Source organism: Paramisgurnus dabryanus, chromosome 16 (assembly GCF_030506205.2).
Source record: "Paramisgurnus dabryanus chromosome 16, PD_genome_1.1, whole genome shotgun sequence".
Taxonomy (NCBI): domain Eukaryota; kingdom Metazoa; phylum Chordata; class Actinopteri; order Cypriniformes; family Cobitidae; genus Paramisgurnus; species Paramisgurnus dabryanus.
The window spans coordinates 15,999,514-16,011,196 of NC_133352.1; the positions used below are offsets into that span (position 1 = coordinate 15,999,514).

At 38.9% G+C, this 11,683-nt stretch overlaps 1 protein-coding gene across 2 annotated transcripts; it reads right to left on the reverse strand.

The window, feature by feature from the left end:
* Nucleotides 1–1,382: 1,382 nt before the first annotated feature.
* On the reverse strand, nucleotides 1,383–10,021 carry g3bp1 (GTPase activating protein (SH3 domain) binding protein 1). Of its 2 annotated transcripts, none has more exons than XM_065266483.1 (12): nucleotides 9,867–10,021; nucleotides 8,794–8,910; nucleotides 8,478–8,559; nucleotides 8,215–8,388; nucleotides 6,526–6,616; nucleotides 6,345–6,435; nucleotides 5,766–5,976; nucleotides 3,230–3,331; nucleotides 2,740–2,857; nucleotides 2,363–2,491; nucleotides 2,176–2,285; nucleotides 1,383–2,089 (listed from the first exon to the last, which is right to left on the reverse strand). In XM_065266483.1, exons 2-12 carry the CDS (start codon nucleotides 8,886–8,888, stop codon nucleotides 1,859–1,861), a joined length of 1,434 nt encoding a protein of 477 aa, XP_065122555.1. In that variant the 5' UTR covers nucleotides 8,889–8,910; nucleotides 9,867–10,021; the 3' UTR covers nucleotides 1,383–1,858. The 2 variants fall into 2 exon arrangements, with proteins under 2 accessions (XP_065122555.1, XP_065122554.1); XM_065266482.1 differs by having other exon boundaries at nucleotides 2,731–2,857.
* Nucleotides 10,022–11,683: the final 1,662 nt, after the last annotated feature.

Consider the following 11,683-nt stretch of genomic DNA (forward strand, 5'->3'; position numbering starts at 1 on the left):
AATATTCTTATGGTGAAGCATTCTTTTATTTTGTGGTTATGAACCCCAACAATTTTTATATAAATTCAAATAATGTAAAAACAGGTTTGTTTAAAGGTTAACCCAAAACTGAAAATTCTAACATCATTTAAACTCTTATATTTCTTAGTTTTGCTGAACACAAATATATTTTGTAATCAAACAGTTTTGGAGCACCTTCCCTTTAATTTTTTTTTATCCTAATATGGAAGTCAATGTTGCTCATGCTACCTTAAAATACCTTCCTTTATGTTTAACAAAAAATAATGTATTAGTGTGTTGGCATTCTTACTCTCGCCTTATGGCTCACATTACAATAGATTTTAATTATGCGCATGGATTATTTTCCAGAAACGCTTGATCAATTTTCCCCCTCCCCCAACTCCAGTTTACCCAGACCATCTGACTATCCTGCGCATTACTACGACATTGGGACGGAATCGCTTTACAGCTGACACAAAAACCGCCACAGGGCCTGAAACCAGTGAAACATGAAGGCTTTGACAGAACGTTTCACAACATACGAGAAATGAATATTTTCAGTCTTAGCCCAGAAACAGAGGCATATATTTTCCTTTATTAACAAACTGACAAAATGCTCCTGAGATTGCCATATTTTGACTCAAAAGTATGCAAGCAGAGAACATAGCTGTGGCGAGTTTTAAATAGCTTGGACCATCACCGTGTGTGATGCAGAAGACTCGTGGGAGTCAAGTAGTTGTGTGAATAAGGACATCTCTTCAACCCACATGTGATATGTATGGGAAAGCAATGGAGCGGTCGCATACAGCAGTTTTTCTTTCATGAATACCAATGCCGGGCCCCCTGCTGGTCAACACTCAGCGGCTACTTATCATACCGTTAATCCAATTGCTACACTTGTAAATCTTCAGTAGATGCAATCACATGAATTTATAATTAAGGTCAATAATCTCATGATACATCAGTAATGCAATCACACTGAGAAAATGGAAAGATGATTGGGCACCGGATGCCTCAGGACACAGTACCTGTGAAAGAACGCTGCTGGAGTATTATTACGTATTGATATTTGTTGAGAGTAGCAGCACAATATCACAAAATCTCATCATTCTGGCAGCTGGGTGATAGATGTCTACGGTCACAAAATTGACTTGCTGTTATGACCAAGACTATGCGGGCAATAACGAAAGATTGAGCCTATGCTACAAGAAACTATAGGTGGAGGATTTCCAGACCTTTTGACCAATTATTATCCATTACTTTAGTCATAAAGTAGCATTTCTAAATTGAGACTGCAAGAAAATGAAAAAGCACAGCGTGAGGCCCCATTCATGACCATGGGAACCCCGTTAACCTCATCCCCAGACAAGACACACCCATGCTTCAAAATAGTACATAGTTTATTTTTGTTCTCTCAACAGTGGAGTTGTTAAAATGTTGTCATTCTTGATGAAGTGCAACAGTAGAAGGCAAACAGGATTCTTTACATGCTAGATAGTCACTCACACACAACCATGATTCGACTTGGTAACAATTCCAAATAAAACCATACTTGCAATTGACCTGAAAGCGGGTGCTAGCAATACACAGGATTGCCCAAGCAGTAAAAACACGTTCCTTTAAGAAACAGGGAGAGAACGCTAAAACCAAATACCAGGTTTCTCCTTCCCCAATTCAAGTAGTTTTGTTTTTCTACAACAAATTCAAGTTCAAACTCAGAAATAAAGGAAGAGTCCAGATAAAGAATTCAAACTCCTGGGTCCTGGAGTGGGGGGAATGGAGACGGGGAACAAGGAAAGCCATCTGTGTTTATTAACCAGGGTGACTTGCATCAGCAGCGAATGACGTGGGAGCTGCCTCACTGACGCGGTCCCGCGTAGCGGGCCTCGCTGGGTCCTGTGCCACGACCGGCTCCGAAACTAGGTTTCTGAGCCATGCCTCCACGGGTAGGTGGTCCCCTTGAACCGCCAATCCTGTCTCGCGGTCCTCCAGGGCCTCTGGGGCGGATGTCTCGTCGGTCACCTTCACGGGCCGAGCGGGTCTTCTTTTCTTCCACGTTCAGCCGAACATCTCCTCGCAGTTTGATGGGCTGAAAAGTGAAAGTAAAGAGCAAGTTTTAAAAAGGTCATGCATTAGATATAAAGCAAGCAAACTAAACCTTAAAACAAAACTTACCCGATTGCTGAGAATCTTCTGCACTGGCTCAGAATCGTCAAACACCACAAATCCAAAGTTAGGCAGCTTGCCACCGCTGTTGATTCTCAACTCCAAGACTGTGCCATATTCTGGGTAAGAAAATAAACAGGTAAGCCTCAACCACAAAAAAATAATGGTTTTAAAATATATGCTTTCCAAAACTCACGTTCAAAGAATTCCTTAAGCTCGGTCTTATCCACATCGTGGGGTACGTTTCCAACGAAGAGCTGTTGGCTATCAGGGTACCGGACTGTTCTCCTCACCTCTGACTCACCACCCTCTCCTTCCCGCAGTGCTAAACAAAGATTGTGCATTAGACAGGTGACACCACAATCTGCATATGATGTATAACCACTTAACGGTGATTTGTGCTTTAATTTTACTTTCAATTTTGTGAGGTGAGAGGCCATTTATATGCAGACAGAATGTTTATTAAACTGTGCTGAAGCTGCCTTAAGCACTGTAACTCATACATAAGATGCAAAATCAGCTCCAATTACATTGTTGCAAATAAATACTGAAAAAAAGAATTACTTTGCACACCTCCTGGCCTAGGTGTTCTGTGAGCTGGGGACGGTCCTGGTCTTTGGTCACGTGGTCTCTGGTCTCTCTGGGGTCTCTGTGTTGTGGTCTGTGTTTCTGCTTTCACCTCTACACGCGGCTACGAAGTAACACAATAATTGTTGAACACCTACTGCAAAACTGCATGTGCACAAAATGAGCATAAATCATTTTAATCAACTCTTAAAACACATCCATTATTGAAGCTTTCTACTGTTATGCCACTAAGTAAACAAGTCCAATGTTGATGGGGTATATAGATATATATAGCTGAGATTTAACTTGGCCTACATGTTACGCAACAGATATGCACGTAAACAACTTGTGTAACGTTTGATCTAGTTAAACGGTACACAAGGCATATTCAGAACTAACATTAATATTTTAAAATATTAGCATTTTAAACAAATCATATACATGCACTTTAATACTCAAACACTATACAAACAGTGAAAGCAACATGTTTATTTACCTGAGCTAATGGGACTCTGACAACATGTGGAGGGACACCTGTGGCAGGGACCACTCCACCCGGTGGGAGATTCTTGCTTGTGACTGAAGCCCACGAGGATGGCTAAAAAGGAAAATAAGCAGTTGAAAGATCTCACTTATGCCAGTTTAGCATTGTAAAGTACAGTTCACATGAGACCCAACTGATAATTTCATGTGATTTTACATACTCAGGGGAACGCCCCCACTGGAGGACAAAAAGCGCTCACGGTAACAAGCAATTTCTTTCATTTAGCTAAATACTGAATAGTTGTTGTGCAATAATATGCACTGACGAGGAGACAAGCCTGGGCTATGCTTCTTTCTGTGTGTTCGTTTCTGACTGCATTCTGTAGGAGGAATGTGAATATTCTCCCATAAACGTATGTGCAATAATGGCAACCATCAACAAACACTGGTAATTACAGTGCCCACCTTATCAAAGGTAAACTCACGTAAAGACGAGAAATATTAAAAGTTAAAAAATTGTCAAATCATATCTGCTTCATTTTCTTACCTGGATTGTTGTTAACTAAAGAGTTGTCATGTGAAAATGCAAGTGTGATATGAAAGTGAATATGCAACATACGCAATTTTTGCAAATCCTTTCACACAAAGTGTATTAAACTTGTGCTCAGACTGATCTTTATTGTTTATCATTAATTAATGATTAATTAAAATAATATTATACAATACAATGATATAATGTTAATATTAATTTATACCACAGGGTTGTTGAATACTTCATGGATTATTTTTATAAATGCATACATAACCTTTCAAATGCCTTAAAATAATGACCAGAGCAATGTCTCAGCAATTTCTGTGGTATAAGTGGAATAACTGACTCCGGTCCTTTGAATTATTTGAAAATAATGCACACCCGCGGTGTAACAGTACCCCGCATTGTGCCGCATTGCCACCTTGGGTGTGCATTATTTTCAAATAATCAATGGCCTGTTTTCAATTATTCCTTATAGGGTTGTGCCGATGGACGATATCATCATTGTGATGCCACGCCCCCTCCCCACTCGCTGCGAGTCGACATACACCAACTAACTCTCTTCTATAGACTATAGTTAACCTAAAATCTTTGCGGGAATTGCTCTATAAATTAACTTGAAAATAAAACTAATGCATATATGCTATTTTAAATACTTTAGTCTATGCCTGAGAAGTGACGTGTGTTAGTCTGTGAAAATATCCTGTCAGGCATTTGATCTTGACATTGCTAGAATCTTGTCTTTTACATGTTGTATATTTAACTTAATTATTAATTTTGTACAAGAAAACAGCCCATATTAGTCATTTATTAGTAGCCTATTGTAGTGTCTCGGGAGATCGTGCTCATTGTTACATAGATATATGAGGCTATACTGCACTGAAAGCGGCAGTTTAAGATATAATTCACCGAATGCCAAGAACAAGAAAATAGCAACAACACTCCGACCAAAACGTGGGATTTACATACACAGACCATGTTTACATTTTGATGTTTCTGGACAGAAATACCAACTTGTTCACTTTGTCTAGTTTTAATAAGGTGCGGATTGAAGTGCTGGCGGTGCTGAAGACCCGCTCTGATGGAGTACTGGTGGCAGTAATATATTAAAATAAATATAATTATATAGTAAAATAAAAAGTGCACAACTCCTCTTAAGTGAAAGTAATGAAGTAGAATAACGAATAATAATTATATAACGAAAAATTAAAATACCCCCCTGCCTAACGATATCATCGTCCATCGCGATGGTTTAACATAACCATAGTCAACTGCCAATTGAGGGGACATCGCCTAACCCTAATTCCTTACACAATCCTGGCAGCAATATAAAAACGTGATCGCATGATTCAATGCATAATCAGTCAAAGTCTGCATATTATGTTGGGGCTCGCTTTTTTTTAAATACGCCGCACTTTCTTCACCGCATAAATTGCAGATTTCTGCACGCAAAATATGCGGGGCTTTCAAGATTTCATAATCCCTGCATTTTCATAGCAAAAAGTCACATATCTTAGTACAAAGTTGAAAAATGTTGCATTTACATTTAGGTAGTAGCCTAGTGTTAACAGGGTTTTTGGAAATTCACTTTTCTCCTTTTCATCCAACCGCAGTTTTTGCAAGTTCCCACAATTTCATTGCATAAATATCCCGCATATTCCATCGCATTTTTTTAAGAAAAGGTGCCGCAAGATCAAGGATTTTTGCCCGCAACAATCACAAAACTATGCATTTTTCTGTAAGGATTGTATAGAGAGCCCAAAGTAAACTGGCGCTTTCTTGCCCTCCAACCCACATGACTGAAACTATCAATTGAGCATGGCTACTCAACTCTGGGGTCATATTCAAGCTCGACCCCTAGGACATGTGAACAAACAAAAACATGACTTCAAGATTGCTTAAATTCCAGGCCATGGTTTTTGCTTGGGTCAGATCTGAACTCCTCAGAAAATGGTACCCTTGAGGACCACAGTTAACTAGCCCTGCGGTAAAAAGTGAATAATGAGCGTGGTCTTACCTGGTTGCCCTCTGGCATGGCGGGCGCGGTGTCAGCAGGCGTGGGTGAAGGGGGAGATCTTTGAATCTTTTCCTCAGCATGAGCTTCAGGTTGACTGACAGGCTCCTGTTTCAGCTCTACAGCTGCTGGCTCAGGCTCCACCTCTTCTTCTGGCTCAGGCTGGGGCTCTGGGGTTACAGCCACCTCTTCCTGCACCACCTCAGGCTCCACACTGTAAAAGCCACCATTTTATATTAAACCACATTTATGATCTTAGTGGCTCTATTTTGAGAAGGTATTATGTAGAGCAAGTTTTAGACGCTGCATGACTGAACTTAAATAGGCTTTGCCCTATATTGCAAATCATGACATAGTAAACCTGTATGTTCTATATTTAATTTGTATGAAGGGCTAGCCAAAGCGTCCTCAAGCACCTCATTTAAAGTTAGATGATTAGGATATATACAAAAAAGTACATATTCTAAATTAACTGGGGAACCCCAAAAACACAACATATATACGGTTGTTCATCCTTTCTAATTAAATCATAATGGGGACAAACACTATTTGACATAACTGAACAAAGTAAAAAATGTTTACCAGGGTGACTGTTCATAGTATGAAGCAGGCTCTTCCTGGACCACCTCAGGTGAATGGTCCCGCTCCAGCTCATCCACATCTTCCTCAGACTCTGTCAACAGAAGGAAAATTAAGTCAACTTATCACGGTGAGATAAATTACTATTAAGAGCCTAAATACATTAAGATTATCAGCTACTCACCCTCAGGAGGTTCAGAGTCAGAATCGCCAAATACTTCATCCTGGTACCGGAATATATCATTGTGTACGTAGAACTTATTTGCAACAGTGCCCTAAAAAAAGATGACATAGCAAAACAAAAATGTAGATAGACAGGAGTATTAAGACATCAATTACAAAGAACAGAAACCAAAAGTTAATTTGCTCTGAGGGAAAATTGCTCCAGGCACATTAGGTAAAGATCTTGTTTTGCCAAGAACTACTGCATTTTGAAAGCTGCCCTTTAATAAAACTTGCATCAGCCTAATACAGAAGACTGAAAAGTGCAAATGACTCCCTGAAATGCCAAAATAATCCTTTATAAAAGATATAGACTTAGACTAATTACATTTATAAATCCTGCCTTAATAACCAATTAATTTATCTTACTCATCTACTCATTTGTGATTAAAGGATAAGGATTTTTAGCAATCATTTTAATTAAAACTAATTTGGTAATGAACCTTTTAGCCGATCGGTGATCATGTTTGATTGATTCACAGAATAAGCAGTATTTAGTCTCAAAAATAGCTACAAATTTTTTTTTAATAATTTTAACAAAGTAACAGATATAAATCATGCCAAGTCAACTATCAACTTGCCAGATTTGTTGTCATTTAAAAATGTGTAATATTCATAAAGACAAAAGCTGTGAAGATGCACTGGTGCATAAACTGAACAAGATGTATAAAGTCGTAGCCTAGTGGTTAGAGAATCGGGCAACTCTCGTGTTACAAGGGCGCACTCACATTATCCAAACCCAGCCAAACCATACTCCAGCGCGATTGTCCCCCCGTACTCACACTGTACTTCTATCGATCCGAGCCCCGGCGTGTTTTCATAAGGATGCGATTGTTTTGAATAAAGCAGGAAATAAAGCGCTCTCTTAACACTGGAACCCATCGTAATGTCAAGTCTGTGTTTTTTAGTCCGAGTCGTTTGGTGCACGACGACACACAGCCCTCACACATGTCTATCATATTGCTTAGTTGGTTTTTAAAGGTGGCATATGAAGGTAAGTGGCCGCGCAATTGACGCCTCTCCTTTTGAATCGCACTCAGGTGTGATTACACTCACACTATAGCCTTCTGCACCTGAGCCTAAGTGAACCGCGCTCCAGCCCACACCTGCAAGTGGGCACAGGCCCTTTACAGAGCGATCACACTAGTCAAACGAATCATTGGAGTCCAACGCAACCGAGCGCTATTTGGTTTGGACAGTGAGGGTGCGCCCGAAGTCTCATGGCCTGCAGGTTGTGACTGAGGAGCCCTTGAGCAAGGCACCTTAACCCCAAATGCTCCCCGAGCAATTGCTCACGGCTTCGGGTGTGTGTGGCAGTTTCTCAATTCGAAGGCTGCAGCCTGCAAAGGTTGCATACATCATCAAGCTTGGTTTATTCAAGTTAACTGAGCATTACATTAGCAAGTCATAGGCATATTACATCAATTTAAGATTAATTAAGAATAAGTCAACTTTATAATTGTTAATATTATGAAATAAGAAAGTAGCTGTAGCCTTCATATTGAGAAACGGCCGGTCTGTGTTCACTACTCACTGGGATGAGTTTAAATCAGGTGTCACATTGAGTACGCGTTTAATAATTGATAAAATGTCACATTAAAGTATTACACTGCTATCAGTCTACATCTGATAACAGAATCAATGTTCATACCTCAGGTGCCAAAACAAACGTTTGCATGAACTTCCTCATGGGCTGCATGTTATTGGACAGCTCGCCCATGACCTGCACCACCACTCCCTCGTTCAGGGTGGCATGGGCATCCACATGCCTTATCTTAGTGTGGCAATCTCGGAAGCTCAGAGCCATAACCTTCTTATGAATTTCCTATAGGAAAACCATGAAAACATTAACATTTGAAACAAACCATCATTAATGACCAACTCAGACATGAGCACTGGAAATGAAACACTTACCGACTGCCCAAAGACTGCTTCAGCTTGTTTGCCATTACCGTCCAGACCACCATGAACATAAGAGGAGTTCTTGCCATAAAACCTAAGAACAAGTCCAATATGCATCATGTTATTTTAAATACACTTCACTTTAAGCACAAACGTAACCGGTAGGGGCTTTAAAAAGGGTTGCTACTACAGTAATCCAAGATGTTTAAATATAGCTACATATTTTCCATGCAACATATGTAGATACATAGTTATAAGTAGCAAGTTTTACTGTTATACCTTTCTGATCTAAGAATAGTAGGTTTACGTGAAGGCACGTGACTCTCACCTGTGCAGGTAATCAGGAGCCTGGTTCAGCAGGGTGTAGTACTGTCGGACAAACTCTCGCCCGACAAGCTGGGCACTTGGCTTCTCCATCACCATTTCTTTGGTCAACTGGTTTCAACTGCAAGTAACAAAAACATGAAGGTTCATTCTCAAACTCTTTAGACGTTAAACATAAATGCTTAAGAAACGAAACGCATTAGACCCTAGGGTGAAACTGAAACAAATCCCTTTGTTAAGCCAATCGACACGGAATGAGGGCGTATAGAGTCGACGCCTCTACTGTGGGTTTCTGAAAATCATACACCCTGTGGTCAGGGGATAAATCCTTAAAATTCTCTGATGATCGTGTATATCAAAATTGTATAGCTAATAAAACCAAAAGTTGTAATCAGACTGGTCCATTGTGTGATGTAGTGAACTAGGCCCGTTTATCTCCAATGGCCTCGTTGCCACCCTGAGCCTGCTTTTGTGATCACGCTTATGTAAATGACAAGCTGAAGCTAACATTTACGGCAAATTTCACATTTTCTGGAATGTCTCAAAGCACAAAAATTAATAAGGCACGTGTACAGCACTTCGTCGCATTAGGTAATATTAGGTTATCGTTGTGTGTAAAACACCAACCTCAGTAAAAGTATAAAATAAACGTTAAAGTGTGTACGCTTAACATCTAACGTTTAAATACAAAAGTAATTAAATGTTATACGTTATAAAAGACGAGGTAAAATGGATCCTCTCTGACGGAAATGTCGGCTAACAGAAAGCGGAATATAGCTAAAGCTAATTCGCATCGTGTCAAGAAACGAAATCTCACACCGGTAACAAAACTGTGTATTGTAACACTTACACTTTATAATACATGCGTTAAACAAATAACGTGTGATATATTTCTTAAAAAATATAAAAATGTATAATTTAATGTAAAGAAAGGTTTCACGTCAAGCACATGGCTATTAGCTGCGCACGAGCTAACCGAATCAATAAGCTAACAGCTCCGGGAGCAAAAACCATACTATGAATAAAGAAACGTCACGTTCCCCTTAAAAATACAAGTTAAAATATCAAAATTCTTACCCGGAGGGAATCAGTAATTTATATTTGAGATTGAGTTTGAAGTGATTTTAATGAATCACCTCCCGTGCCGGTAGCCGTGAGACTTTAGCTCAGATACTGGCAGCTGCAGCGCGTGTGGCGAATTGCCGGTTTTACATTAGCTGCTACTAAATCAATCCGAGCGGGCACGCAAAAGTCAACAACCAATGAGATCTTCGCAGAGACTCTGCGCAACCAATCAAAATTCGTCTACTAAGAAAATCCCCGAAAATAAGCCAATTATAGTCGATCATAGGATTTTTTTTGTAGCCTTTTAGAATTGACGCTGAAAGGAGGTTGCTAGGCCTGTGAACGTGATGAACATTGAACAATGTTTGGGAATAGTAATTGCGTAGTAGCTACACATGGTGCTTTCTGTTTCTGAAACGGAGTTGCCAGGTGATAGTTGTGCAGTAGAAACCGTACAACACAATTAATAATCAACTAATTTTTAGATGCGTGAAAAAGTCTGTTGTATTTGATCTGTTTTTGCATCCAGTGTTGGGAACGTTAGAATAGGTGATTTTTTTGTATATATATATATATATATTTACAAACATCTCAAAAGGTATGCAGGCAGTTTTATAGAACTATAGTAGCAGTAAATATAACAATATCGACGATTTTGCAAGGTGTACTTGAGGTGCACAGGACATATATTGAGAACGTTTAATGTCCAGTAGGGGGCGACACATATCCCATATATACTGTATGTATATACAATGAACATTACTTAGGATGAGGACGATACAGATCATTTATTTGCAATTAAAAAGGATTAATTTGACTGCCAACAATCCATGATGAGTATTCAATCTCATCACCAAACACTTTTAACAGATCTAATAAGAGTTTTTTATAAGATGGTACTACAGACATGAGTTTGGTATCCTTACTGAATGTTGATACCATTTATATTTGATTTTATTTGTGCATTTGGTAGACATTTTTTATCAAAATAACTTACCGTGCATTTAATCTGTAAATTTTTATTAGTACTTGGGTCCCATGGGATCAAACCCATGACCTTTCATTTGAGCCAGTGGAATACCAAATAAATAAGATAAACAGATTGCATAGCAGATTTTGAGATCAAGTTGTGTTCCCGTATCTCAATCAGTGTGGCACAACACAAAGATACATTTTCATGTAACCAAAATCTATTAGTTCATATGTAAACAATAAAATGTATTTTGTAAATTGCTTAGGATAAATGTATCTGCCAGATCCATAAATGTCTTCTGTTATGGTAAAGGGACAGTTCACCCAAAAAGCAAACTTCTGTCATCATTTACTCCCTCTCATGTTGAAACCTGTATAATTTTTTTGTTCTTATAAAGACAAAGGAAGATATTTTGAGAAATGTTTGTAACCAAACCGTTCGTGGACCCCATTTACTTTCATCATATTATTTTTTCCTACTATGGATGTCAATGGGGTGCACGAACGGGTTGGTGACAAACATTCCTCAAAATATCTTCCTTCGTGTTTATCAGAACAAATACATTTTTATAGGTTTGTAAAAACTTGGATGACAGAATTTTCATTTTTGCGTGAACTATCCCTACACTCTTAAAACGAATGTGTTAAATTAACACATCTTGTGTCTAGTTAAGGACAACACACCTAGTGTGTTGTCCTTAATTTAACACATCTCTGTGTTATTTTTAGAACAACACACTTTGTGTTGTTTTAACACATCTTGTGTTGTCCCTTTTATTTATATGAACTCTAAATCAGCACGAAATGACACATAATGTGTTAAAATTAACACATAATGTGTTAAATAGTTTAACACA

Excerpts from the sequence above, each read along its gene's own strand:
- g3bp1 (XM_065266482.1), bottom strand. The coding sequence starts at position 8,888 with ATGGTGATGGAGAAGCCAAGTGCCCAGCTTGTCGGGCGAGAGTTTGTC. Across the intron at positions 6,617-8,214 it reads CGTTTGTTTTGGCACCTGAG|GGCACTGTTGCAAATAAGTT; the intron begins GTATGAACATTG and ends ATCTTTTTTTAG. Across the intron at positions 5,977-6,344 it reads TACTATGAACAGTCACCCTG|TGTGGAGCCTGAGGTGGTGC; the intron begins GTAAACATTTTT and ends TGGCTTTTACAG.